Genomic DNA, 27,931 nt, shown 5'->3' on the forward strand with positions numbered 1-27,931 from the left:
ATTTAAGCTTGTTAAAACTTGTGCCTCGTGACCAGCCAGACTGTGCATGTCTCATCATGTTGTGCCTGCTGTGCTGACTGGGGCTGCCTTTGATGCTCCCACCCTGGCCCCGTCTTTGGTTGATGCTTCCCACCCACCTCAGGCGCTGCTGAGGCGATGGATGGATGCAGCAGGGTGCTACCCACGCTGGGGAACTGCACCTGGAGTTACAAATAGCTGAAGAATAATCCCACAGAGAGCCAGATGCTTTCCAGGATGAATCCCCTCTTGCCTGTGCCCGCCCCAAGGAGCCTGGAGCTGGTCGGTGAAGGTGGTCTGGTGTCTGTGCCCTGGTGGGGTGGGTGGGAGCAGCTCTCTGGAGGAGGCTGTCACTGGTAGAGCACTGCTGTTTAGCAACCTGCTGCCATTTCTGCTTTTCCATCTCTCAGGTGCCTTTTCCACCCTCATTATAATTTTTTAGGGCTCTAATTGGCCACATTTTGTGCTATCACCTTTTTTGCTGTTCATCCGAGGTGCCCAACTGGCTGGTGCCTCTCTCGAAGCCCCCGTCTCTCATCCTTGCCTCTTCCAAGCCTGGCTCTTAATGGCACACACTGAACATTAGTGCATTACCATCCCTTTTCCAAGAACAGTCTCCATCCACTCTTCTCTCGTCCCCCAGTGCCTCATCCAATTTAATTAATTATACTTAGTATATTACGCATCCTGTCAAAGTTTTTCCTTTCCGAGGTTTAATGGTTTTTTAATTCTAATGCATGCTGCATGTGTAAGTGTTTTAGCAATGAGGCGAGCGTGCAGTGGCAGAGAGGCAGCATTACATCCGTGCGCCGCAGACAGCCAGGGTGGATCCCTGTAGAGAGGCTCCAGTGGAATTGCTGCAGGACCGTGCTGCCTGCCTTCCCTCTGCATCCCCCGTCTCGTGCTCAGGGAAAATCAGGCTGATTCCATTGCAGAGGGGCACGTTTGGGTTGAACCCACTCGCTTGTGGTGCATCTCTGTGGAACAGGAGCCCGGCCGGCGGCTCAGCCCCAGCACCGGCTGCGTCCTCTCTGCGGCTGCAGCCCCGTGCTGAACTCCAGTGTAATGAACTTGACTCTTCTCGTGCTAACTCTATGTGAAAGCACCAATTACATCAGTCATTTCAGCCTTGCTTTATCCCTTTGAAGAAGGGTGGTGTTGAGGATGCGGTGGGGACTAGAGTAATCAGGTAACGCCGGCTGGGGCTGGTACCTATCGCTCTTTATTTCCCAGTGACACTTAAAAGGTTTGGTCAGGAAGGTGGTTCAGGAGGAATGACTTTGTGGGGTCTTGTACTGACTAGCTTTGGGTATTTCCAGATAAAACCTGCTCAGACTAAGAGGGTTGTGGGTTGGTGGTTGTTTTTTTCTTGCCTGTCAGTGTCGCAAAGTGCCTAGGTTTTGAAAATCCAGCTGGGCTCTGTCTGTCTCTCACACCATCACTGGGAGCAACGATGCTGTGGTGCAATTTAGCTGACAGCGCCATGTACCAGGGCCAGGAGCCAACACAATCTGGCCTGACCTCGGGGCAGTGCTGCAGGAATGTGCCTCGGGAAACCAGAAATCCTTGGAGTCAGCGCCGGCAGAGGCTGGGGCAGAGCCTGCTGTGCTCCAGCAGCGCTGGAGCAGCCCGTCCTGGGGAGCAGGGGCCTTCCACCTCTGCACTGGAGCCGCAGTAAGGGATGTGTGGGAGGATCCCAGCGTGCTGTGCAGCCCCTCGTGCAGGACTCAGAACCACTGCCCAGGTGCCCATGGGTTGGCAGCAACTTGGCCGGGAGGGCTGGAGCTGTGGAGCCGACTGCTTTCCTTGCAGTGCCTGTGCATGAAAATACTTTCATTTTCCATTCTTCTTGTTCAGCCATCTCCCTGGGGGTTGTTAACAACCCCAGACATACTGCAGGACTCGTTGACCCCATGGTTGTGGGGCAACAGAATGGGATGGGGTGGGACAGGATGGGACCCCAACTGGATTGCTGGAATTGTGCTTGTTTGTGACTCACAGGTAATGTGGTTTCCCCAAGCTTATAATGAGGTTTTAGATTTAACTATTGACCTTATAGTAATTTTATGTGCATGTTTATCTGCCCTCTGGATTAACGAAGGTTAATCTAATTGTCAGAACAAAGTTTCATCTAATTAAATGGACCAGATTCCCAGACTTTGGCAATTCTGTCATCTCTTCTGTTGGCCCGGGGGCCAGTGTAACCTACAGCTGGCATTTCCCTGGCATTGCCATTATCCCTCGTTGGTGTGGAGCTGGAGCCTGCTTTGAGCCCTCACTGTAGCTCCGTGGCCATGCAGAGAGAGCAGGAGTGTCCCTGTGAGTCATGGTGCTGTGTCAGGCACTCCTGGGTGCCGGACAATGTAGAGCAGCTTTTGAAGACCTGTCCCTGTGGCTGTCCCAGATCCCTGTAGGATTTTCTGATGCGCCCACTGCCCTAGGCAAACATCTCATTGTGGTACATCCCTGTACTTCAGAGTAAAGATCCACCAGCATGGAAAAACCCCCATGTTCATCTGAAAAAGACTTAAAGTAGCGCACCAGGGAGGGGATAATGCTGAGCTCCAGGGTGGAGGCATGAGAGGTCAATGTCATGATGAGAGATGGCCAGCAACCAACATTACGGTTTCTTAAGAAAAGGCGAAAAATTCCCTAGCTCTCTCTTGACAATGGGGAACGCCCCATTGTGCTGGGAAGCCTTCCAGCTCCCTCCACTCTTCAGAGCTGCACACTTTTAGAAAGTACAAAGAGCTTCTCATAATGTTTTGCCTTGTGGGTACGTCTATGATTAATTCCGTGCAAGCATTACTGGTGCAATAACAATACTGGAGGTCCTAAAACTGAAAGAGGAAACACATTTGGCTCGTACTTCATACACAATCACTTACACTTAAGCTATTGATAGTTGATTGGGATCTGTAGACTGCTGGGCTGGTGCCACTGGGTTTCTGAGCGCGTTCAATGGCTGGAACAGACAGCAAGGCTGTAGGTTTTGGCAAGCTGTAGGTCTCATTAGTCAGGCTGACTGTATCTGACACGAGAGATTCCCATCCACCAAGATGAAGCTCACTTCCCTAGGCTTTGGCTGACGTCCCAACAATATTTACATGAAGGACAACAGAGGATCAGTGTTAGATTAAGGCTGTGAGTTTCCAGTAGGCAGACAGTTAAATATTCTATTGAAATACTCTTTTGATTATTTAGATAATAATGAAGTTTGTGCATGTCCTTGAGAAATCTGGGGAAAGGCAGTTGTTTTATGCTAAGCATGCAAAGATGTGTTTAATCTTGATAATAGGAGTAAATTATGTATCAGCGTTTATAACCTCAGCTCTTTTATTTCTCACTTGTTGTGTGGAGCCACCAGAAACCTCGCAGGGAAGGGGCAGCTGTGCTGGGCGGGTGGCAGGAGGAGGGGGCAGGCAGCATCCCTGCAGCACCCTGGCCTTTGCATCCCTGTGGGAAGAGGGTCAGGATGGGTTGTTCTGTTTTGTCCTGGCTGAGGGAGGTGCTGGTTAAGTAAGACATTAACCATGAGCCCCCCCGAGGAGAGGGCAGGGATGCTGCTCCAACAGGCGCTGGGCCAGGAGCTGGCCCAGTACAGACATCCAGGCATTGCTTCTTATCTCCCCCAACTGTAATTTCTGTTCGGTTGGATTTTTATCAGAATCACTGAGTTGCCATTTTCTGACCGATGCCTAATTTTGAATAGGACAGAGTAGTAATTCGATTTATTGCTGCCATTGGAATGTGGCTGCCTGGCTGGTCCCGCGTTACCCTGACAGCATATGTGAATTTGCTTCGTCTGTGACAATAGCAGAGAACAGCAACCTTTGGATTAATTTGTTTTAGCGACTAAAGTCCCATTAAACGGAAGGCAGCTGGTGTCAGAAGCATAAACGGAGACAAAGTTTTGCTCCCAATTGTGGGAAATGTGTTTAAACAGACTAGAAATGTTTCCATCTCTGCAGGGTATAATATACTCAAATGGTTGCATTAACATGAAAAAAGTATAAGAAAGAGTTTATTTAGGACAATCCCTCTGTATCCAGTGCTAATGAAATTGAATTCCAGTAATGAAGTCGAGGGTTGTATTCTGCACCGTGCAGGCGGTGCAGGAGCTGCCATCAGCATTAACAGGAGCGGTGCTGAGCAGTTGTGGAGCCGTGGTGGCTCGAGATGGAGGAGGTCCATCAGAGCCCAGAGTGCTCTCCTCTCGCAGGGCTGGATCCTGCATCCCAGATCAGTTAGGATGCTAATGAGCCCTGGGTGGAGGGAGGCATGAGTAGTGGAGTTTCGGAGGTGAAATCCCCGCCGTTCAGGGGCCAGCACGAGCTCCACGGACCACTTAAGAAAAGGATTAATTGGAGTTTAAATGGTGTGTTCTGCTGGCCTTCTGTAATGGAATTAATTTTTCCTTGTGAATGAAGTGGGGATTGGCCTGCGGTCCTGGATAAAGGGGAGCAGCCAGCATTAAATTGCATTCCAGCCCATAATACCTTCTGGGTCTGACTCTGCTGTAGTGCATGGCATACCCACACACCAGCTCCTCCTCCTTCTGGTGATCACCTTCCTTCCCATAGCCTGCTTCTCATCCCAAAGGCATCAGCATCCCCAGAGGAAATCCTTCGCATCAAGTCTGTCCTTCCCCTCTGGCGTGCAGCACCCAGGCACCCAGCTCTGTCAGTCCTCAGTCCTCTTTGATAAAACAGGGACAGTTCTGCAGAAGAGAGGGAGTTATTAATGGCAATACAGAGCAGGGGAAGAGGTGAATGGGCCAGCTCTTGGCTGGTGTAAATCCATGGGAGTCCTCAGCATTTCCTGGGAGCTGTCTGTGTCTGCAGCAGCTGGGAACGAGCCCCCTTGCACACCTCCACTGACCATTCCAGAAGCACTGCCCATGAGCTGCATGCAGCCATGGGTCCTTATCAGCAATTGCCCAATAAATTAATCTAAATCACAGCCCTCATTCCATTAAAATAATTCCAGTGCTTTGTCCAAGCACTGTTGACCTTCTGTGTTGGGACAGACAATCCAGGATTAAAAATACAGCATTTTTAGCTTGCATAAATCCCGAGTAATGGTGAAAGAGAGGAAAAGAACGGCTTCTTGTTGCGGTAAAGAGCATTTGTCACTGTCCCTGGTTATTAGTATCCTCTGAGCATTGTGGAAGGGAAGCCACGCCAGGATTACATTGCTGCCTTGACTGGAGATTTCTTATTAGGAAAGGCGAGGAAGGCTCTGTAAAGCCCATAGGTCAAAAATATAATACACTATTCCCCACCTCTTGTTTCCTGATATTATGCTATTAGAGGAGATAAGGGAGAGGTGCAGAGTCTTAATTTACAAGCAAATGATGAACCATGGTTGGGGACTATTTGTATTTTGCTGGAGCTTATTATTTTATCCTGAGTGTAATGCGGTGGATCGCTGGCCCCGAGCCGGGAACAGCCACTCCTGTTGGGGTGGAGGGGGAGTGGGCTCCACTGGTGTGCTGAGGGTGCTGGGTGCTGCACAGGGGCTGGGGGACCAGCCTTGCACCTTGTGCATGCACCCCTGAAAAAATGAAGGTGCTGGAGTTGAAAAGGAGCCCTGAAGTAGCTGGAAGAGAAGTGTTAAATAATGCAGTTGCGCATTGTCCATGAAAGATGGCTAACCATGAGTAAACATCCACAACAGTGTTTGATCCCTTCGTGTTTACTATTTATTCATATTTATTATTCATAAATTCTGTCACAAATGTTGGGCCCGCACCCCAGTGAGACATTTGCATTTTATTTTAAGTTTGACTCCCCCCCAACCCCTCAGTTTCATGAACTGAGATTTAATGATTTGCTTTTGCACATTGCTCCTGTGCTGGCTCTCCCTGGTTCTCTTCTTGTTTCAGGAAGAGATTTCTAACATGGCAAAGTGATATTTGAATAGATTCCCCTAAGGCAATCAATTTACTTCTAATTTGTCTGGAACTAAGCTTTTCTTTGTTGCAATGAGAAAGGATTGAAACTGCTGTAAAATTTATTAGCTTCCAGGAAGATTTTGAAATGAATTTTTTAATGATCGTGCTGTTTGCTGTACCCAGGAGCAGTGTCATCGCGATTACAGTATAATCATACGGTTGCTGAAGAAACACCGAAATGTGGAGCTAGAGCCAGGCTCCTGCACGAGGGCACCTGTGGCACTGCCCAGGTGTGGGCACCGCGGCCGGCGCTGCCGCAGGGCTGGGGGCTTTGGGCTGGGGCCGCTCGGCACGGCGCTCGCCCGCCTGCGCATGTCCCAGCAGGCTGGGATTCTTCCAGTCACTCTTTTTCTCCCCTTATTTTTCATTTTCAAGCATCTCCTCCGCTCCTCTTCTTTGCTCCCCATGTAATAGCACAAATGAGCTCTACTCACCTCGGCAAAGCTGCTCTGACATGGATTGGATTGAGCTGAGCGGCTGTTTGGAAATGGAAACTCCAGGGACTATTGTCATCGCCCAAATTGCACCTTAGATTGTGTAACAGCACATGTCATCTGGCCATTTATCAGGAATATTACATTCCCAGGCACTTGCACCTTGCTACGATTTAACTTTGTCTCTTTGGCCAGCGCTGCAATTCCACTGGAGATAATTCAATTGCTCTCAGAGCTGAATGGGCACCTCACGCACCCGCTCCGTGGTGCTCTGCCGCAGGTGCGCACGTGTTGGGCAGGAGGCTGGAGGATTTGTGCAGCATGGACATGCCTTGATCCCTCCTTGTAATGAGGGAAGAGCCTGTGCTGTGTGGAGCTGGAGGCTTTTCAGCTCCAGTGCCCACCACGTGTCCTCTGCCAGCTCCTCCTGGGCTCTGGCTTTTGGGCATCCATCCTGTCTCCCTGCTCCTCTGACCAAGAGCTTGCACGGTGGGATTGGGAAGTGCTGAGGGTCTTGGCTAAGTGGAGGATTTTTCTCTCTCCCACCAGGTCCTCCTGCAGCTGCTGGTCCTTGGCTGCTGCTGCGTGGCTGGGACCCACAGCAGTTGCCTTCGTGCTGGTGTTCTGAGTTGCAAGTAGAGCTGTGATTTGAAATGTGGAGCTTAACATGGATTTTGCTTTACTTGTTGAGGAACATACTTATTCCAGAGGTGGCTGTGGATTTTATGTTACTTCGTATTTGCTATGCGAGAGCTTATGTTTAGTAATGACATACTTTTTCCTGCCAAGTCTGACTTCAGGTTAACTGCTCACCTCTTGATGAAAAGACTTCTGCCAGGATGTTTTGTACCTGGGGAACATTTTAAAAAGTGACCCTGCCCTAAGGTGCTCTGAAACAAGGTTCTGGATTTGTGTTGGGTGAGGGCAGTCTGGCTGAAATACGGGTATTACTGCAGTGGGACCTGCACGTCGCTGGCACAGCCGCTCCCATGTAGGGCTCCTGCCCTCGGGCGAGATGCTCAGCATCTCTCTGGGCCACCTGGGTGCTACAGGGGTGTCCCCACAGCCTGACTGGCAACAGGACTATCCCCTCAGTGTGTGCAGTCCTCAGCTCCTTAGGATGCCCAGCCCAGGTCACGCCCTGGGCCATGGTGGTCTCCATCCCAGGGCTGTGGTGTTCTCGGTTCCCAGGCCGTGGTGTTCCCTAGCCCCAGCCCATGCCAGCTGGCAGGTCCTTGCCAGGCTGGTGCGTTGGGGCCCCTGGGGACTGCGTGTCAGGATAAGCTGCTCACTCCACGCTCACCCAGAGCAGTGCCAGAGCTCGGTGGCTCTCACCCCACTCTGCCCCTCCGTTGTTTCCCCCTTCCTTTGCCTCTCTCCTGGCCCGGTCAGGCAGCAGTTTCACTCCAGCCTGCTCAGCCCCCTGCCATGAGCACAGGGGTGGGGAGCTGCCTGTTTTGGCTGCCAGGCACTCACCGTGTCATGTGTGTGTGGTAGTTATTAACTGGGCTTTGCTCCTTGCATCAAGAACATTTTATTAGTGCAGACAGTAATGGTTGTATTGACTAGGGCAGGTCTGGGGCTGTAAAAGAATTTCCTGTTGTCCTATTTCTGATAGTTAAAGACAGAGCAGTACAGTAATGTGAATGTGTATGTGTATGACTGTCCTGGGTGCTGTCAAGGCTGGCTGAGTCAGACTGAGCTGCAAAGGGCAGCACCAGGAGCGTGCCTGGTGGCTCCCTGCCTGCCTCGGCTTGGGGCAGGAGGAGGATGCAGAGATCAGCCCTGGGATCAACCAGTGGAGGAGCCCAGACCCTGCTGTGCATGCCTTCTTTGCATCTGGGGTAGCAGGGCAATGGTGTTTCTGTGTATCCTTGTTTTTACGCCTTGCTTGTGGCGTAAAAATAGTATTTTATATCAGCTACAGGGCTAAGACAGTGATGGATGGGTGGGTAGCTGAAGGTCCCCATTCTGCCGTGGAGAAGAGGCTGCTGCGTGGGGCTCTGTGCTGAGCCTTGTGTCTGCTGCCGGGTCAGGGCTGTTCTGGGCAGCCCAGACACATGTTGTCCCCGAGAGCAGAGCGGTTTCTGGCTGCAGGACGTGGTCTCAAAGCTGAGATGTGTGCTGAGCACAGAGGCAGAGTGACGGAATGTGCCGTGGAACTACCTGTTGTCTCAGGTCTATGGATGATGGTGACTTTTGCCCCTCTGCCTGTCAGCCTGGCCTCTTTGAGACTTGTTAACATTCCCTTCCTAATATAAAAGATTGAAACAGTATAATTTAATGTAATGCTTTTCAGCTCCTCTCCTCCCTGCATTTCAGCTGCTGCTGGTGCGAGTTCTAGACAAGCATCGTCGTGTCCAAAGCTGATCATCTCCCTGGCAGAGAGGCACCAGGCCAGTGCTCCTTAATGAACTGCTCTTAAAGCACAGGTCCCTTTCTAGGCTTTGAGGAGTATCCACTTGCGGTAACCAGCGAAGTCCTCCAATTGTTTTTAACTGTGACATGTGCCAGTTTGGAATAAATGGGTCAAGGCAAGACAAACCCGCCTGTGCTCCCCCTTGACTGAGGTTTGCCTTGGCTGTGGTGGTCGGTCCCATGGATTTGGGGCTGAGCCGTGGTGCTGGGCAGGGCAAGTGAGGAGCAGCAGCTGCCCTGTGCCTGTGCTGGACCAGCCAGCCCAGCACGCTCCCAGATCCAGCCTTTCATGTTTGTGGAGATGCTGAAGTGATGTGTGCTCCAGCAATGCGCCCAAGGTCACACAGCACAATAAATCAGTGTCTCATCGGGGATGAGAATCCAAGATATTTCTGTAGCCCCTCTGGCCATTACCAAGTCCTCTGCTATCACAGCCAGACTACACAACTCTGTATGCCTGTAGCACCCTTTTGAAGTTAAGCTGTGGATAAATAGGGAGACAGCAACATTTTCTGGGCAATTCTCCTTTTTTTTTCCTTTCTGTTTTGCTCAAGTACTTGAAATTAACAGAATCAAAGTATAAGATCATGGGCTTTTAGAGCTCGTTGCAGGTTGTTCTGTGTGTAGGGCTCAGGGCATCCTTCTCTCAAGCTGCTGTAAAGGCAGCTGCCAAAACCCAGACTTCCTCCCCTCCACCCAGCCCTGTGCTCCACATCACTGGGTTGCTGCTCTGATGTAGAGAAAAAGCTGATATTTTACCCATATATTTTTCAATTAATTGGCTTTTTCTCTTAAAAAAAAAATCCTTTCTTGGTATGTTTTTTGTTTTTTTGATTTTTTTTGGGTTTTTTTTGAGGTCTGCCTTTTACTCGTTTATTCTGTGTAAGTGTTAAGCTGCTCATATTTTGGTGCATTGTGTTATGTGCTGAGAATTTTTATCAGCTGCCCTAGTGCTCGCATGTGGTGGAAATACCAATGTGTCTGAAGAGCGGAGGTTATGCACACAGATGTACAGAGCATCAAAATGAACGGTTTGCAGACGGACGGGAAGGAAACCCAGGCTGAGTCTGCACCTTTGCCGCCTTCGATCCATCAAACCGGCCCCGACCGAGCGTGGTCTCGTATGGGTAATGGCATTAGAGCTTTAATGCTGCTCCGAGTGTGTGCAGGTTATGGGAGGAAGGAGCCACGTCTTTGCGTGGGGAGAGGTTGTGCTTTATGAGGGCCAGCTGCAATTACAAGCTCTTATCAAATGAAGGAAAAGCTGAGACTGAAAAGCAGCCAGTATCCTGTGGTTTTCAGTGGGAGCCACGGTCGGATGCTCAGCAAAGGCTGGGGATGGTGAAACTGCTGAATTTGATTTCCAGCTTTGCACTTGGCTGAGCCTGGCTGCTTCCCTGAGCCCCAGTGTGTCCATCTGTGATGTGGGGGTGAAGCTGTTCAGTCCCCTGGGACTGACTGACAGTGCAGGAATCATGCAGGCCCCGGGCACAAGGGTTTGCACTTGCCTGGGAGCCCTTGGACCCAGTCATGGAGGGTCCTTGGAAAGGGTTAAACCACCCGTCCATATTTCAGCACTGTAAAGTGGTGTTGGGACAGCCCCAAGTCAAGTGAAGGGAACTTTATTGCTCCTGTATGAATAAAGCCCCAGCACTGGGAATGACACGTTTAATCTTCAGTGGAGTGGACAATCTTGGAGATTTATAAAGCCTCTGTTGTGTGAGAGGTCAGTGGGGATTAAGCAACAAGTTAAAACACACATACAGCAGAACCAAAAAGAACCTTCCCTCCTCCGCCTTTTCTTTCCTCCCTCTGTTCCTTTCCCCTCTCTGCAAAAAGTCAAGCTTAAATGTCACGTCAAACCAAGCTTAAAACATGGTGGCTTTTAACACTGGTCACTAAACCCAGGAACCACTGGCTCTGAAGGCTTGACACACGGACAGCCCTGTTGTGATGGATTTGCTGCCGTCTCTCCTTCCCCAGGCTTCTGTTGTGGTGGTGACAGGTGACACAGAACCTGTTGGAAATTAAAGTCCAGTCTGTAGAGCCTTAAAACCGATGGCTGTTTGAGGTACAGTCGCTGCTGTTTGGGGTAGGATCACCTCTGCTCGGGAGGGGGGCGAAGTGCAGCACCCGGCTCAGGGTGGTCTCCTCCAGCCCGGGCAGGCTGGCGGGTGTGGGCGCTCCCAGCCGGGCTCCCCCGTTCACCATCCTTGTGTTCTACCCCCACAGAGCAGAGCGAGGGGTTCCACTGCCGGGAGGAGTGCCGCATCCTGGGCCACTCGGACAGGTGCTGGATGCCCCGCGGCGCCGTGCCCAGCCGCGCCAAGTCCCCCGAGCACGGCAGGAACGTCATCGCCCTGTCCATCGAGGCCACGGCGGTGGACGCAGAGCCTTACGCAGACTGCAGCACAAAAAGGACCTTCGCCACCTTCGGCAAGGAGGGCAGCGAGCCCCCGGCCGAGGAGCGGCTCGCCAACCCCAAAGGCAAAAGAACGGTGGACTCGGCCGCCTGCAGCCCCAAGGTGAGCGGCGCCGTCCGCGAGGCCGGCAACGGCTGCGAGGCCGTCAGCCCCGTCACCTCGCCCCTGCACCTGAAGAGCCCCTTGTCCGGCAAGCCGGCGGTGCCGTACGGAGCCGGGCACTGCGCCGGCAGCCGGGAACGGGAGCCCTTTGGGAACAGTGGCCCTTCCCGGCCCACGGAGGCAGAGCCCCGCGGGGCGGACAGCGAGAGCAGCGGGCAGGAGGGCAACCCGCTCCTGCAGGAACGCCGGGACAAGGACTCGCCCGGCGCCCGGAGACTAAAGGACATCGTCCTCTGAGCAGCACTCGGCGAGAGGAGGATGAGGATGAGGGACCGCACGACTCCCAGCGCAGATTGTTTTTATTGCTTACCAATGGTTCACAGATTGCTGTATTTAAAAGCTTTCCCTAAATGTATTGTTTATAAATGAAGCTATCGTTAGTGTGACAATCCCACGTGTCTCGACAGGCGGCAGGGGTGTGCAGCCGGAGCGGAGGAGCCGGTGTTCGCTTTTGCCGGGAGGCGGCGGGTGGCGGGGGCAGAGGCGAGACACCCCCCAGGCCTCAGGAGCGCTCGGTATTCCCTCCTCGGAATTTATATATTTTTATATCTCAAAACAAAGATAAATTTCCATTCCTGGAAAGGATTGAGTGGCAAATTCCTTATTCGGACATCTTTAGTAACCACCCCGGCGGTTTTGTAGTGTGGACAAAGTAGCGGCTGTTTCTTGTGTGGGACTGTTCAAAGCAACAGTCGGGTGAGTTTCAGTTCCGATTCACCCAGCACGAGGTTGTTTGTATTTTAAGGTGTTGGTGTTTTGCTATGGACACCCCTGCATTTATGAATCCTTTTGCTGTCACATACTTATCTGTACTATTATTGTATTTGATATTGCAAATTACTGTATGTCTAGTGATGGCAAAAGGCTTTCAGGCTTGAGAAAAAAAGAATAAAAAAAAAATAAATCACAATCATCTTACTTAAACTTTGGGGAACCTGCAGTTTGCAGCCCCGGTGGAGCAAGCGCTTCTTCCGGCCCCCACCATTGCCTGCAGCCTCCCCTGGCTCCTGCAGGAAAATGACAGGGCATTATGGGAAGACGTTTTTGGGGAAAATCCTGCCTGGATTGCAATTGTCGGATGCACTGTGCTGAACTTTTCCCCTCATCCGTTTCTTTTGCATAATTTCAAGGCAATGCATGGAAAGGTTTTTTTCCAGAAGTTGGTTATTTTGGTTTTTTTCCAGTTCCCAGATTTAGCTATCCCTCGCCTCCAGTCATTTCCAAGTCAAAGAGATGGAATTATTTTAAGAGATCTAAATTACCTTCTCAATTAGACACACACACACTTCCAAGTCAGCGTTTCCTGGTCGTGATTACGCCAAGAGTGTGTATGTATGTATGACATCATGGCATGGATTTTAGACTGTTCTGATTTCTTTCTATCCCTGCATCATAAATAAGTATGGGATGAGCAATAGTGATGTTAATTTAGGGGCAGACAGGTGATATGTAACAACGCTACTAATTCAATTAATGTGCCTTCTTAATGGAGAAAAAATTAAAGCAATTCATTATTTTTTCTCATAATTAAGGACTTTTTTGTGTGGGTACAAATCTACTCATATAAAATTGATTTGAAAATTGAGCTACTTTAATAGCCATTTTGTAGAAGGGAGAGAGGGAAGGGATTCCACAGCTCTCTGCTCTCTTGCAGTGATGATTCCTCAGTGAGGTATGAGTAAGGTAGGAGGATTTCAGTTAGTGCATTATTACTATTATTATTATTGCTGTTATTATTAACCCTTCACTGAACAGATTTTTCCTACCCTCAATAATGTTTCCTAGAATTTAAAATTGATTATGGAAGGAAAAATATATAGCTCTTGCCAATGTTTGCTGTACCAGCAAGTTGAAATTAGTGGTTTCTAGAGAAAGAGTCTTTCTAGGCCTACATATCATGATAAAGTATTTGTTACTTGATTTATTTAAATGAAAAACAACAAGAAAACAAGTTCCAGTCATTATTATCCTCAAAATAAAATTAAACTCCAGCCATTTATTTCTTCAGGACAGACTGATCTTGCCTGAAGCCACAGACGGTCTGAGACAGGTCTGCAGTCATCCTGTTCCCCCTGCCACTTCCTAGGGCCAGGAATTGGGAAAGAATCAACAAAAAAACAGTGGTCTAATGAAATTTGTGATGCTTCCCTCACTGGTGTGATGACTACCTCATTCAGCTCCCATCCCACACGTTAACATGATGTCCTGCATCCCTCCAGAAAGCAAACTGGGGACTTTCTCCCCTCTTCTGGATTCTGAGCCCATTTTTCAGGGATGTGTTGTTTCTGTTCCCGCCGTGTTTCCTGCCTGTGTACTGTTACTGCTGTCATTTATTTCTGGTTTTTTTTCCCCAAATGTTTGTTTTATTGTAACACAAGCAAAGAGGAGAGGGGCTGACTCAGGGCTGTTGGAGTTACTGGGTGTTCTGTAACTATTAAGCTGAGTTTGTTCTGATGTTACCTGGTTTTGTCATCTCTGGGAGGTTTTTTGTGGGGGAGAAACTTCTCCCCTGTGTTTCAACGACTCCATGTGGCCCCATCACCACCCCACACCTCTGCTGGGAGGGGACCCAGCTTCCCCATAGCCCATCGTGGGGTGGGGAGCATGGGTCCCCCCCAGGTGCCCCCTCACCCTCCCCAGCTGCCCGGAAAAGTGCCGGCCGATAATTCCTGCGGAGCGTTGCCCTCTGCCTGCGGAGCTGCCACCACCAGCCTGGTGTTTCGGATGAAAAATAGATGCTAACTGAAAAGGAAGAGAGAAAAAAAAAAAAAAAAAGAAAAAATAGAAACACTTCTCTAATTTACCCAGAGGAAACGTTCCTTGCCACTCTGAATAAAAGCACAGCTGAGAAAGAATGTGAAATAATTCTGTATTAAAAGGGGGCATTAAAGAGGTCAGTAAACCCTTATGCCTCCAAGAAAATCATTTAAACACCAGTTTTCTGGGCTGACCCAGGCTGCAGCGGGGGATGTGAGCGAGGGGCCCTTCCCTGGTACGGCCTTGCTGCGCAGGGCCAAGGCGAGACCCAGAGAGCAGCCCCGGCTTCGCTGCCTTGGCCCTCTCCAGAATATTTTGGTACTCCTGTCACTGTCCCTCTGTGTCACTCGAGATGAGTTCAGGCTCCTGGGCAAATCGCAGTCTCTTGTTTTTTTCCTACTTGCATCGAAACTGGCCATGCAAAAAATGTTCCGAGCTGCAGGGCGGGCAGGAAGGCTTTTTGGAAGGGTTCCAGATGTAATTATTGTGCTTTTTAATAACTTAAACCTGTCCTCAGATTTGGTTTAGGAAAAATCGCTGGGATCTGTTGGTTTCCTTCAGGCAAACTTGCTCTGCTCCCCTGTTTATCCAGGAGAGCAGCAAGCAGCGACGATTCTCCCCCGAGCATGACGAGGACCCCATCTGGAGCAGCTTTGGGGCTGGGGGCCGGGGGCTGAGCTCTTCCCTGCTCCCTTGGGAGCCCCGGCCTTTCCCACCCTTGAGGCTGCAGGGCTGTGCCGGGAGGGATGGTGGAGGGCTGGGGGGCACAACTGATGGCTGGAAAAATCCTCCCCCCCACCAAGCACTGTCTGCTGAGGTTGTTGCCGTTCCCTGTTTGTTGTGAGCTGGAGGTGGCCTGTGGATCACACTTCGTGCAAAAGTGAATTCCTTTCTTTTTTTGTTTTTATTTTTCCAAATAGGAAACAAGTTGCTTTTGTGAAGAACACACTGTCTGATGAATATGTTGAAATTATTCTTGGGGGGGGGGGAGAAAAAAAAATCTATCAGTGGAAACACATTTGTCTGTCATTGGGGAAAATGGATGGTCTTGTTGCTACAGCTGCTTTTGCAGCTATGGGTAATCTCTGATCCAACCTGTGAGCTGCGGTACCCGCCGGGGAGAAGCCTGGCCGCCCCCGCTGCGAGCTCTGCTGAGACTGAGAGGGAGCCTTCGCCGGCGTCAGCTGATGTTCAGCTGATCTAAGCTGGAGTAGAGTCTCCAGACACCCCTCACAAACTGGCTCTCAGCGGCACCCGGCCCCGGCAGCCTGGTGGGCAGCGGTGGCCGGGCGGCTGCGGGACTGAGCGCGGTACGTCTCGTCATGGTGTCTCCGTTGCCGAGTATATGAAGAATAAATTGTTGTATATGCTGATATGTATGTTATGTACATTTTCACAGTGATTGAATCATTGTAAACGACAAAATGGAAAAAGGAAAAAAAAAAAGAATCACCATTCTGTCTATTTTATGAAGATGATAAAGCAGCTTTATTAAATTATTATGATTCTGTTTCCAAATGGTGTACCTGCCACATTGGGATTTTTTCATCTGATGAGAACTTTGTTTTCCACCTAAATGTGATTTTATTTTCTCTGCTTTGAGCATCTAATGCATTTTAGTATTAAAGCAATTATTGAATAAAATGGAAAGTAAGTGTTTGGTTAAATATGCCTCAGTGGGTTTGCTTTGATAGGCTCCAGGTGCTGGTCCTGCAGAAGCCAGCACACAGCTGGGTGCCACCCCAGCCCTGTTCCTGTCCCATGGCTGATCAGCTTGGGCACCCAAGAGGCTGCAAACCTCAGGGAGAACTTTCCTGGTCCTGAGGAGGGGACATCACCATCCCCACGGGTGATCAACCGGGACAGGCAGGCTCTGAGCTCCCGTGAAACTGGGCACGGTGCTGGGCCTTTGCACTGCCACCTTCGCCTTTGAGGGAAACATGGCCGTGAGAGGGATGAGCACGGGTAGGAAACACCTCCAACTCGCGCTTCTCCACTGAGGCATGGCAGAGAAGACTTATTTTTTGTAGTTTCTCAGGAGGGTGCTTTGGAGGAGATGGTGAGGAGCATCCCCTGCCTCTGAACTAGCAGTGGTTCATGGACCGCATTTACACACGGAGCATCTGAGCACTTTGTGGCTACAAGGCCGAATGCCCCCCACAAGGTCTCTGGCTCAGGGTGACACCAAGGTGGAACTGGAACAAGAGCAGCGACATGGGAAGCCCTTTCCGTGGGGTGGGAAGATGCTTGAGCCGCACACCGAGTGTCATCCTGCATGACAGGGACACACAGGAACAGAGGCCAGCTGCAGTTAACCACACCTGGATGAGCCCCCGTCGCTTTAAACCAGCAGGGTCTGACCGTGTGGCCTGGGGTCAGCTTTGTCACAGGTGTGTGTTGGCACGGAGAGCACAGGTGATGGTTCACAGCCAGCCCGGTGCCAGCACCTGCAGCCTGTTTGCACTTTCATTAGTGAGTCATTTGGCAGGTGGGTAAAAGGAGAGCAATCCGGGCTGTGGGAGGGAGGTTGGTGCTTGTTTGGGGGGGTGGTTTGCAGCCGGTCTGGGGAGCAGCGGTGCCGCAGCAGAGCAGCTCCCGTGCCCGAGGAGGCACTGGGCTGTGCAGCATTGCCAGGCTGTGACCCTGCCTGCACCGAGGACCTGGAGCCAGGGCTGTGCCAGCACCACGGACTCGTCTGCCAGGTAGGAACTGGCCCTGTCTGGGGAGGAGGTGCCCCGGTGAGCCGCCCTGGAGCAGAGGCGGTGGATGGATGAGGGCAGCAGCTGAGGGGCTGTCCCGGCGGAGTGGGGTTCACTGGGGGGCAATGCAGAGCCCCACCCCAGGGCTAGGCGTGGGCTGACTGCCGGCTGAGCGGTGAAACGGGGCTGAAACCCCCGGAGGGAAGACTCCTCTCGTGGCATCCCAGACCAGCCCCATGCAGAACCTGCCGGAGCCGCGCGGGTGCTGGGCTTGCTCCCGATTTAATCCGCTCCCTCCGCTCCCAGGCCAGTCAGCTGCGCTGGCATCTCCCGTGCCGAGACAGCGGCGTTGGGCTCCGCATCCAGAGCAGCGCCGGGAAGGGCCGAGGTGGGCGGCCCGAGGGAGGGATTGAGCGTCTGCTGCAGATAAAACCGGGATCGCTTCTGTCTGGAAACGCCGCTGGCCCCAGGGGTGTGCTGGATCTCGCTGCTTGGCGGCTGCTGGGTGCCGAGGGAAGGATCCTGGCATGCAGCGATCCCAGGGAAGTCCCTGGGACTGGGGGCTTTGGCCCGGCCGGTCTGTGCGTGGCACTGCGGGGCTGCAGGCGCTGCTCTGTGCCCCTGCTGGTAACAGCAGCCGTCGGTGTGGGGAGCTGGGTGCTGCAGGTGGGCTGCACTCCCTAGGGACCTGCGGGAATCCAACACTGGTCCCCTGAGCTCCCCACCCTCCCTGGGAGGGGGTTCCTGGGGTTGGACAGGTGGCTGGATGTCCCTCTCCCATGGGAGAGGGTTTCTAGGGGTGCTGTCCTGCACCCGAGGTACAGAGCCCCCACCCTGCTGTGCCTCCGGCTGCAGTGAGGGGCTCAGCCGTGAAGACCAGTTCAGTGAAGCTAGTGAGAGAATAAATCAGCAAAGAAAGCAGGCAGCCCTCACAGGCAAGGTTCAGAGATGGTTCAGAGACACAAATCTTGTTTCTGTTTCTTCTGGACATTATTCTATATTACATTTGATGATAAACTGGAATATCTAAATAGATCAAAATTGGATTAAGAAGAAATGACTTATTGTACACTCTGATTGTTAAGCCCACAAAGACATGAATAAATAAATTGGAGGAATCAAAGGCGTGAAACCACAGAGCAAAAATATATATATATAATATATCTCTGTTTGAAGCAGGGCCCTTCTCAGGGAGTGCTGTGGCACCAGAGGGGTGAGTGATGCTCCCTCTCCTGCCTTTCTGTTGTCTGGGTCCAGGTTCTGCTCCCATGTCTGGTGCTGGTGGGGAAGGTGCTGGACCAGCTGCCTGCTTGCCTTGGGCAGGAACCAGGGTCCGATTTCCCCAGCAGCCCCAGCGGGCTTCCACTTGTTTAACTTGCAGCTGCTTTTTGTTTTGTGTTGCTGTCCTTTCCTTCTGAATGTGATGTAAGTGAGCGTCCCCAAAGAGCTGTGGCAGAACAAACACAGGCAGGTGCACAATTATAGAGCTCACCTCTGCTGCTGCACACAGCCCTGCTCAGCTCCTCCTTCCCGGCCCTCGCCGACAGAATGGGATCTGCAGGAGGGATGGCTCTTTGGGGACAATCTCTGGGCTTTAGGGTAGACATCACGCCACTGGCAGGGGTGTCTGGGCAGCTTCTGTGGGGACATGGCTGCAATCTGCTGTGCTGCAGAGTGATCAGTCACTGCAGCCCAGCCTGGAAAATAAAACAACCCAAGAAAGCAGCACTGTGGTGCTGCTGTGGAAAACCCTGCTGTGGCAGTTTCCATTAATACAGATAAAAAATTGAGACACAGGGCAAACAATATTAACCCCATCACTGATCAAGCTTAAAAGCTTTTCCCAAGAAAAATTGTCTCTGGATTGCAGTTAAATAATGGGCAAGGGGATGGCTGCCTGCAGAAGCCTCTGCCATGGTGCTGGCAGGTTCTCCTGGCCAGGGCAAGGGAAGGTGGCTGGGATGGCAGCAGAGGGTCAAACACCAGGCTGCTCCCTTGCAAAGCTTCAGGATGTAAGAAGCTCCAAGTTGGTCCTGTGCTTCAGGGGGAAACGGCACGGAAGCAGATCATCAGCCTTGACAGAGGCCAATCTCTGCTGCCTGAGGGTGATGGATTGTCTTCCAAGGAGAAAATAAAAAGGAATTATGATAACAAAACCTCCAAGAGAGAAGCTTAGTGTAAGGGTCTCCAGCTTCCCAGATGGGAGGAATGGAGGTTGTTTGGTGGGAGCTCATGTCCCCCAGACGTGATGGTCACTGGAGCTGGGACCCCCTGTACCCTTAGGGCTGCCCATCGCCTGTGCCAGCCTTGGAGGGTACGAGACCCCAGCATGTCAGACCTGCTTGGCCACTGCAGTGCTGATGCAGCTTCATGGGGCAGGGACCACCTTGGATATGAGGTTGGGATCTGGGTAGGAGGCTCCAAGGATAGGGACTGCAGCAGCTTCATCCTGGCACTGCTGTCAGAAACCCTCTGCTGCTCCACTCCCTCAGTGCCCATGTGGAGAGCAGGCACAGACAGGGTTGTTTTGACTGAGAAAGGGAAAATGAGCAAACAACCTTCTCCAGGTTCCTTCCTTTTTTCTTTTCTTTCCTAACTCTCCTGATAAGGAAAGAGCCTTTTTTTAAACTCCCTTCTCTGCATCTGCTGCACACCAGCTCAAAGGCTGTTCTTTATGTATTTGATTCTCTGTAAAATTGATCTTATTCTCTTTGGAGGAGTTAGGTTTAAATCGCAGGATGAAATTCTGGCCACAGTGAATCAATAACAAATCTCCTATCAATCTGAGCCTGGGGTAGAGACTTTGGCCATGGAGCTGAGGTTCCCTGCTTCCCAGTGGGAAATGTCATCTGTTGATGGAGGACATTCTTTCCTTGCTCAGTGAGCGGGTCCCAAGGTGTCCCTTAGAGCACATTGATTCTTCTGTCTTTCTGCTCCAGCCCTGCCTGCCTGTGCTCGGGTCTGAGAAAAGGGATAAGTCCCCAGTTCTAAATTCCAGTGGAAAGCCTCCAACACACTGCCAGTTGCCTCCCCAGCCCTCCTCCGGCTCACTCTCCTCCTCTGTCAGGAAGATGCTCATGGGTGTGAAGGCACAGCGCAGCAGTGGCTGGGTGAGGCAGGAGTGTTGCTCAGCCAGCAGTGAGCTCTGTCTGTGCCATCCCTCCTCCATCGTTTGCCCCAGTCTCCAAAGCCTAGCATGGCTCTGCATGCTGCAGTGCCTCCTCACTGGCTCATGGCACAGGGAAGTCGTCCAGCATTGACACCCAGAGCCTTTCTGAGAGGGTGTCCCAAGAGGAAAAAAAAAATTTTTTTTTTTTTTTTTTTTTCTCTTTTTAGGTTCTTTTTTAGCTGTTTAATTCTTTCTTCTTGTTGCCATAGTAAATTCGTCCCACCTCTTGGAAGGTGATGGGGGCTGGCTGGACAGCCTGGGGCAGGATGCAGCCCCTCTCACGGGAAGGGTCATCCTGAGCCCGGCAGCCCCGGTGCTGCGCTGGCTGGCGGCAGGGTCCCACCTCTGCAGAGGTGTCCCCGCGGCAGCCCCGTCTCCCCTCCCCACTGCCGGCGGAGGGAACATCTCCCGAGGCAGATGGTACAGCAAAGCTGTGTCTTTATCGGAGGATACTGGTGGTGTTCAGCTGCTTTTGAAGTCTCCAAAGAGAGCTGGGATATTTCTTGATCTGCTCTTAAATAAGTCATTGGCAGTGCTGTTAACTCGCATTAAGCGCTGGCGATGCCGGCAGAGGCGGGGGGGGGGGGGGGGGGGGGGTTGTCCACAGGAGGCTTGAAAGCACTCAAACCTTCAAAAGAGACCTGCGGGTATTAAATATTTGATGGGAAAAGTTTATTTTAGCCTGAGCCAGGCCGGAATCGCTGTGCCTCCAGAATGCAGCTAGTCGGAGGAGCAGCCTCTCACGGTTTAGCGTTGGGTTTGCACCTCAGTTCCTCGTTTCTACCTCACCCCCTGTCCCTGCGCGTCCCGGGCCGCGGGGGCTGTGCCCGAGCCCTGCCTGCTGCCCACAGAGCTGCTCCTGGCAGCACCCTGGCCTCCCCACACGTGCCCGCATGTGCTGGGGCACTGCACCCCTTCCGAGAGCCCTGACTGAGGCAGGAGTTGCTTTTTTGCTCGAACACGCAGTGGCGGACACCCGGATACCCTTTTTTTTCCTGGTCCTTTGCTTGTGCTTAGCTGTGGAAGGAGGAGGGCTTGCAGGAGGCTGAAACAGTGCCTGGTGTCCAGGAGGTGTTCAGTGTTAACAGAAACATTGACAGGTCAGACTGTGTTTTTTAAATGCTACTTTTTCATTTTTGCTCGTTCCCCTCGGACTCTCTTCCCACCAGCAGCACCTTTAGCATTTATCTCATTCGAGTCCTCTAAGCAAATCTTATCTCTACGTTTATTGCATCTTTGGGAATAGTAATTTTCAAGTCAGCTTTCACATTACTCCGTATTTGTTACTCATCCTCTGTCAAGGGAAATCCTGGCTCTTTATTAGTTCTCTGCCTGATACAAAACATTTAATTTGAACAGAAACCACCAGGAGAGAGAGACATATTGCTTTTCATAACCAAAGTGTCAACATCTTGACCAGACTGTAGCTGAAGCAATCTTTACCATATGGTGGATTTTTATACTTTAACGTCACATCTGCATCCCCGCTGCCTCTCCTTTCATTCCAGAGATGCTGTGCTGGTGATAAAAGGCGCTGTCTCCTTGTCCTTCCACAACACAATCACAAAAGGACCCCTCAGCAGATAAGGGACTAAACCAGAGATACAATAGCTGTGGCTTCCCACTGGCTTTCTGCTCAACAGCTTTCTGCTATGCAGTTAACAAAAAAAAAAAAAAAAAAAAAAAAAAAAAAAAAAAAAAAAAAAAAAAAAAAAAAGAGGAAAAGAAGAAAAAGAATAGCAATGAAGGAGCATGTGTTGGGAAAATAAACCCCAATAAATCCCAGGGAGGGCATGGCTGCAGAACATGCTGGGAATAGTGACTAGAACTGGGCTGAAACAAGATGAAACAGTTTTTTCTTTCCCAGATTCCTGGTAAATGGGATGCTCCCCACAGCTTCACTGAAGCTCAGGGGCCTTCTGAGTATTCAGACTTGGTTTTCAGGAAAATGGGGCTGCGCTAGTGCTGAGTTTTGTTGCAAGGTAATGCAAAAATCTGTATTAACCTCTGTTGGATCCTGATAGGAATAGGATGTAAAAAGTTTCTTGCTTGAAAACCTGTTCAGAGCCCAGTGCAGTGGGGAAGGACCTGTCCGTGGCTGTCACTGAGCAGCAGGCAAAGGCTGTGCACAGACTCTGCTGAGGGGGGTCAGGGCCGTGCCCACGGCGCTGAGAGAGCTCCAAGCATCGCCTCTGATTTCTGCCTGCTCGGGCACTGCCTGGCTCAGCTCCCCACCAGGCACTGCCTCTGGGCTGCTCCCCAACCCTCCTGAAGGATGCCAGGAGCTTTGTTCCTTGGAGAGTGCTGTGAGCATCCGTCCCCTTCCTGGCAACTGAATTTCTTGGCATGTTGTCTAAATTGGCTACAGCTGCCCAGTTTTATTGTATTGAGGATGCACAGGCTCTGTCACCAGCTCTTCCCTTCTCTCGCCTGGGCTGGTCCAGAGCCCTGACCTGGGAGCCACCACACCGTGCTTCCACAATGGATATTTTCACTCTGGCATTTTCTCAGGCTCTTGTCTGTCCTCTTTCCTACCCCTGGGGCCTCGTGTTTTGCCCGCCTGCCTTCCCACACCACTTTCCACATCCCCAGTTTGCAGAGCCTGTGGGCTTTGCCTGGGTGCAAGGAATACCAGGGTTGGGCTCCGTGCTTGGCACGTGCTCCAAACGCTTGCCTCAGCATTTTGCATGCCGCAGAGGATTTTATTGTATTGCTTTAATGGGAAGTCATGCAGGTCTGAACCCCAAATACACAGCTCTGCAAGAGTAGTGGCTGGAGGAATCCGCAGATAATTCAGTCCTGCCTCCCTTAAGTGAAATAGGATGTTAATACAATACAGCGGAGAATCGCTAATACAATCCTATTTTTATACTAGCACTTTCATGTCATATTAGAAGAAGATTCGACTTTTAGATCTTTTTTAGCAATTTAGCACAGTGAGGATTTCATTATACTGACAGAACTATTGACAAAAAGAAACACATTAGAATTGGGAGGATAATGGTCCTGGGGAAGAGGAAGTTTTGCAAGGCTTTTCATTTAAAACTGGACTGGGCAAAGTAACAGGCACTGTGCTGAGGGGAATAATCCTGCATTAGCAAAGGGGTGGACTGGCTGACCTTTTAAGTCTTGTCACAGACTAATAGAAGTCGGAGATGGAAGAGACTTTTAGGTCACATCAAACGCTTCTTCCAACCCAGCGCAAGATTATTTCTTGATATATTTGGTGGTGTTTTTTTCCACTTCTAAAAGTTCCAAGTCACGAAGCTTTCTCTCCTGAGGAGCCTTTTTCACACTGTTTTACCCAGTAAGCGTGCGCTTAACTTTGCGCACTATCATTAATTCCCCTCAATTAAAGTTGTTAAATCCTGCCGAGACTTAAATTGGATTACTCGCAGCCTGCAAAGTTAAGCACCTGCATAAGACTTTGCAAGAGGGAGGTTTAACAGATCTTAGCATTAAGTTCTTCTCACTTTTCCACCTTAATCTTTATTTTACTTCACAGTCCTCTCACCTTTCCCTTGCCTGGTTCAGCTCAGCCTCTCCTTCTCCCTCCTCCTGATGCGCGGACAGTTCTCACCTTCCCCGAGGTCGGAGACGCCGATCTCTCCTCCCCAGACTGGCTGTGGCTATGCAGGCATGCGAGAGATCGGGAAATGCCTTGCCAGCAGCGGCGTGGCTTCTGGCACGGGATTTAAGCTGGGATAGCCTTGCTGCAGCGAACAATTAAAGTGCTTTTGCCACCCCCTGCTCCACGGCTGCTTCGGAGCCGGAGGAGAGGGAAGCACGGGGATGGGTGGTGAACCTCGCTTGCTGCGGGTCTGTGACAAGAGGAGGAGAAACTTTCCTGTTCCATCTGCTCCCAGCCTCCTTGACTAGGTACCCACTTTCCATGCCGAGAGCAGATGTTCCTGCTGGAAATAGGCTTCCCTTCTGAAGCTGGAGCCATCACTTTGCATTAGAGCCTGCAAGCCTGCTTTCTGCCTTATAGTGCTTTCCCTGCTGACAGGGTGTGAGGCACAAAACATTTTAAATGAAGATCTTTACAATTGTGAACATGCTGTAATAAATATTAATGCTAACTTGTTAAATGGCGAATCAGCAATTTGTGTAATGGCTGGGGATGCCTCTCCTTAAGTGACACACAGCCCTTGGGTGTTGCTGCTCCCCAGCCTTGGCTCCTGCTGCCTTCCAAAGATGGGTGCTGCCCGTTCTCCTGCTGCCCTGGGGATGTGGTCGCTGCTGCTGTGCCACGCTTGCCACCTTTAGGAACTGCAGCATCAGGGGTTTGTAGGGAGGGCTTGAAGCTGCTCTGGCTGGCTCCAGGCATTTTTCTGTGTGAACCATCCAGGAGGGTTTGGGGGCTTCCCTGCAAAGCCCACTTCAGCCCAGATTCCCTCTTGCTCTGTTCAGTCATCTCAAAGGGACAGACAAGACACTTGTGTACCTTGGTTCTGGGGGGTGAGGATGAGCATTGGTGGAATGATTATTATCATTGAATAAAAGGCTCCTCAGAGGGTGACCTGTTGCTGTTAATTAACATATTACATTAATATGATGGAGATTTGAAAATGCCAACCAAAGCAAATGCTCGGGTTCTGTTGTTCCCCTGGTGAGCTCTGGGGTTGTAAGCAGAGCTTGTCCAGGCTCCAGCCCAGCTCTCTGTCTGCCTCTTGCCTCCTGAATAGCCATGTATTGTCCAGGCAGGAGGTGGATTTTCAGCAGAGACAAAAGCAAGACAAGTTCCTTTTTTAGATTTTAAGCTTGAGTTCGTCCAGAGGAGACAATTTACTTCTCTTTGTTGTTTCCAGCATCATTCATCCCTTCTGTTTGTGCTCGGTAGACGCTGAGCCTGGGATATTATCTGAAAGAAGTTTTCCTTTCAGGATCTTTGATGTTAGGTTTGTTATATGTATATTTGAAAAGTACTTCTGCAGTGACAAAGCTCGGTACTACTCCTGCTGGGCTGATGTGTGTGTGAACCTCGCCAGTGAGTGGCAGTGATTAATCCAACAGCACCGTGAGCTTTTGTTGCTGAGCTGCTCTCAGTGCGGACAGGGCAGCAGCACGCTGGATATAAATTGGTGACAAAGGGGAGGGAGTAGCTTTCCTTCTCCTCAGGTGTGGAGGAGTTTGGGGTGGGGCGTTGGTGTGACCCCCACGACCTGCCTGGGCTGTTGGGGATGGATGAGCTCCTGCTCTGTTCTTCCAGGGGGGCTTCCAGCGCTTTGTGCCCAGCGGGGCAGGTCCAGCCACGGCGTGAGAAATGCTGCAGTGCCCCTGATGAGCCTGGGAAGATGGGCTCACTTGTGGCACAGTATTCTGATTTTAAACAAAAAAAAAAAAAAGCTGCACATCCTCTGCAGGTGGCTACCCCCAACCAGGAGGGCTCTACTGAGGCCTGAAACAAAACCATCCCTCAAACGCCTGCAGAGCACAGCTGGAGCATTTCCCAGCTCCTGCCAGGGTGCCACTGACTCCAGGTTTGCTCTTTAGCACCTTGCTACCCGTGAGCAGAGCAGAGAGTGGCTGTGCCAGCCCAGCCCAGGACTCAGCTCTGCGCTCAGCCAGCAGCACATTCTGGGAGAAGGTCTTGGAAACAGGGTCTGAGCTTTCCTACAGCAGAGCCTGCTGGCTTCCAGCAGGGAGAGACATGGGATGCCCCAAGCCAGGGATGGCAGCCAGGCTGCCAGGCCTGCTAGCCAGCTGATCCACTCCCCTGTTTATGCGTGCTGTCTCTTTTGAAGCAGCTTGTGCCCTTGGCTACCGCAACATCTGGTGGTAATAAGCTGTACCATGTACTTGTGCTCTGTGTGGAAATGGGTTTCCTCTTTTTTCAGTTTAAATTTACTCATTGTGGCACTGGTGGTAATTTGTGGGGTGTTCTTCTTGCCACAGCCTGTGGTGCTGTGGAAGACCTGACACCCATGGGGACACACTGAGTGCACCGAGCAAGCCAAGGTGACCCAGCACGTGGCCCTGCCAGGCTCTGTGTCCCTGTTAGATGGGGCTGAAATGTGCTTTTGTTTGCTAGATGCTACATAAATAAAATCCAGATATGTCACATTTGCTGCTAATTGGCTTGCAAGGGCTGCTTGTTTGAATTGTGGAGCTCTCACAGAAATGGGTGACCTTTGGCAGTACTAATGTTTCCAGAGAAATCCCCAAAGCTCAGTGCCTTCCGTCACTCCTGCTGTGAAAATCTGCTGAGAGGAGCTGCTGCCCTGCTCTCCCATGCCTTCCCCCACTCCCCTGCTCTCTCATGCCTTCCCCCTCTCTCATTCTCCCAGGCCTTCCCCACCACTGCACTCAACTCCTCCTCAATAACACATGCCAGGAATGCTGCTTGTTAATTAACAACGAGTTAATTAATGAGCAGCAAAAGTCCAGTGCTCAGAGTTGTTAGGAAAGGGCACTGAAGAAAACATTGTAATTTTTTTGGCTTCTGGGCTGTTTCTGAGGCAGCATTCAGGGCACTGACAGATCTGTAGGTGTTTCCCAGGCTGGGCTGAGTCCTGGAGAGGAGCAAAAACTTCCCTGCAGGAGAAAATCCTGGTGTGGTTTGGACTGTGATCTGCAGAGGACCCTGATGTGGATGGCTGTGGGGACAGAGCTCTGCTCCGTCCCCTTCCCAGCCCTGTGCCGAGCCAGCGGCACTGCTCCGTGCAGGGATGGGGCTATCTGCCTCTGGAGCAGCCTGGCTCTGTCATCCCATCAGGCTCCACTTCGCAGGGTTTTGGGTTTTTTGCTGGTTCAGCTGCTTGACTCAGCTCAGCAGCCCACCAGCTAGTCACCAGTGCTGGGCCAGGGCAGGGTGAGTAGCAGGGTGGGACAGCGCCCTAAACGTGCCCCACAACACCCTGAACCTACTCCATGGAACTGCCTGGAGCTCAGCAGGATTTGTGCTCTTTTTCTAGCAGAGCAGTTGGCTATTTCTTTCCCATCCATCCTTGCAATGTCTCTTCTTGTTATTCCTTTATTTGTATTGATTTTAGTTCACTGGAACCTGAATTGCTGGGTGTGTAAATTGCTGGAGTCTGACTCTCTCTTCCATGTGGCTCTGATTTGGGGTGTAATCCCCAAAACAAAATCCCCCCTGAGAGGTCAAGGCCCCCATGCCAGCCCATCCGTCATGTCCCTTCATGCCTGCACATTCTCCCGAAATGCCCCTGGGTTCTGCTGCTGGCAGGGAGTTTTGGGTGATGCATGCTCAGCCTCTGCTATTTGTGCTCTCAGTTACCAGCTTAACCATGGTGATTTACATGGCAACCCGATGAGGCCTGGCATTTCAGTGCCTTTATGCATTTAGCAGCATCAGCTCCCATGTAATTTAATTGTCTGTGTTTTAAACATAAATCAGCAAACTGTGGGCTGGAGCAGAGCAAACTCCTCGCCGGGCATGGAGGCTGCTCCTGCTGACTGCCCCTCCGGCGAGACACGGCCCATCCTGGTGTCCCTTCTCCTCAGGGATGTGCCAGGGAGGAAAATCAGGCTGTGGGTGTTTCAGCTGGCTGAGCCTCCCTTCGGGGCTCCTGATGTAGGTCAGCGTGGAGCTGTGTCCTGGGAGTGCTCAGACTGGGAGGTGGTTCCTGCATCCCCCTTCGGACGGGCTCTGCAGCCCCCCAAAGCCCCTCAGAATGTGACACCTCCAGGACTCCCCTTCCAGCCAGTTTTTGTTTGAACTTGGCCAAGGGGCTCAGAATTCATTAGGCACTGTGACTAATAAGTGTGACTCAACCAGCCTCATTTCCTGAGGAAATTGGGCTAACTGCTTCCCCACAAGTTCATGGAGAGCCGCGCCTCTCAGCAAGGCTTTGATCACCCAGTGTCAAGCATCTGGGCAAAATGGTGTTTGGGTTTCACTCCCCTTTCTTTGTGCGGTGGCTCCCTGCTTG

The 27,931-nt window shown here is 51.3% G+C and overlaps 1 protein-coding gene and 1 long non-coding RNA gene across 2 annotated transcripts in view; both read left to right on the top strand.

Annotated features, from left to right (window-relative positions):
• The window catches only part of PCDH19 (protocadherin 19), a gene marked incomplete at its 5' end in the record, with an annotated part of 57,977 nt that extends 42,291 nt beyond the window's left edge, over positions 1-15,686 (top strand). The window contains one exon of the mRNA XM_008642125.2: positions 11,059-15,686. Coding sequence (XP_008640347.1) covers positions 11,059-11,648 — 590 coding nt within the window. The remainder of the gene's footprint in view (positions 1-11,058) is intronic.
• Positions 15,687-16,728: 1,042 nt separating this feature from the next.
• The window catches only part of LOC108448619, an 82,157-nt gene continuing 70,954 nt past the window's right edge, over positions 16,729-27,931 (top strand). Inside the window, exon 1 of the long non-coding RNA XR_001864578.1 lies at positions 16,729-16,870. This is a non-coding gene — a long non-coding RNA (uncharacterized LOC108448619). The remainder of the gene's footprint in view (positions 16,871-27,931) is intronic.

The sequence above is a fragment of the Corvus brachyrhynchos genome, unplaced genomic scaffold (genome assembly GCF_000691975.1).
Source record: "Corvus brachyrhynchos isolate BGI_N302 unplaced genomic scaffold, ASM69197v1 scaffold220, whole genome shotgun sequence".
Taxonomy (NCBI): domain Eukaryota; kingdom Metazoa; phylum Chordata; class Aves; order Passeriformes; family Corvidae; genus Corvus; species Corvus brachyrhynchos.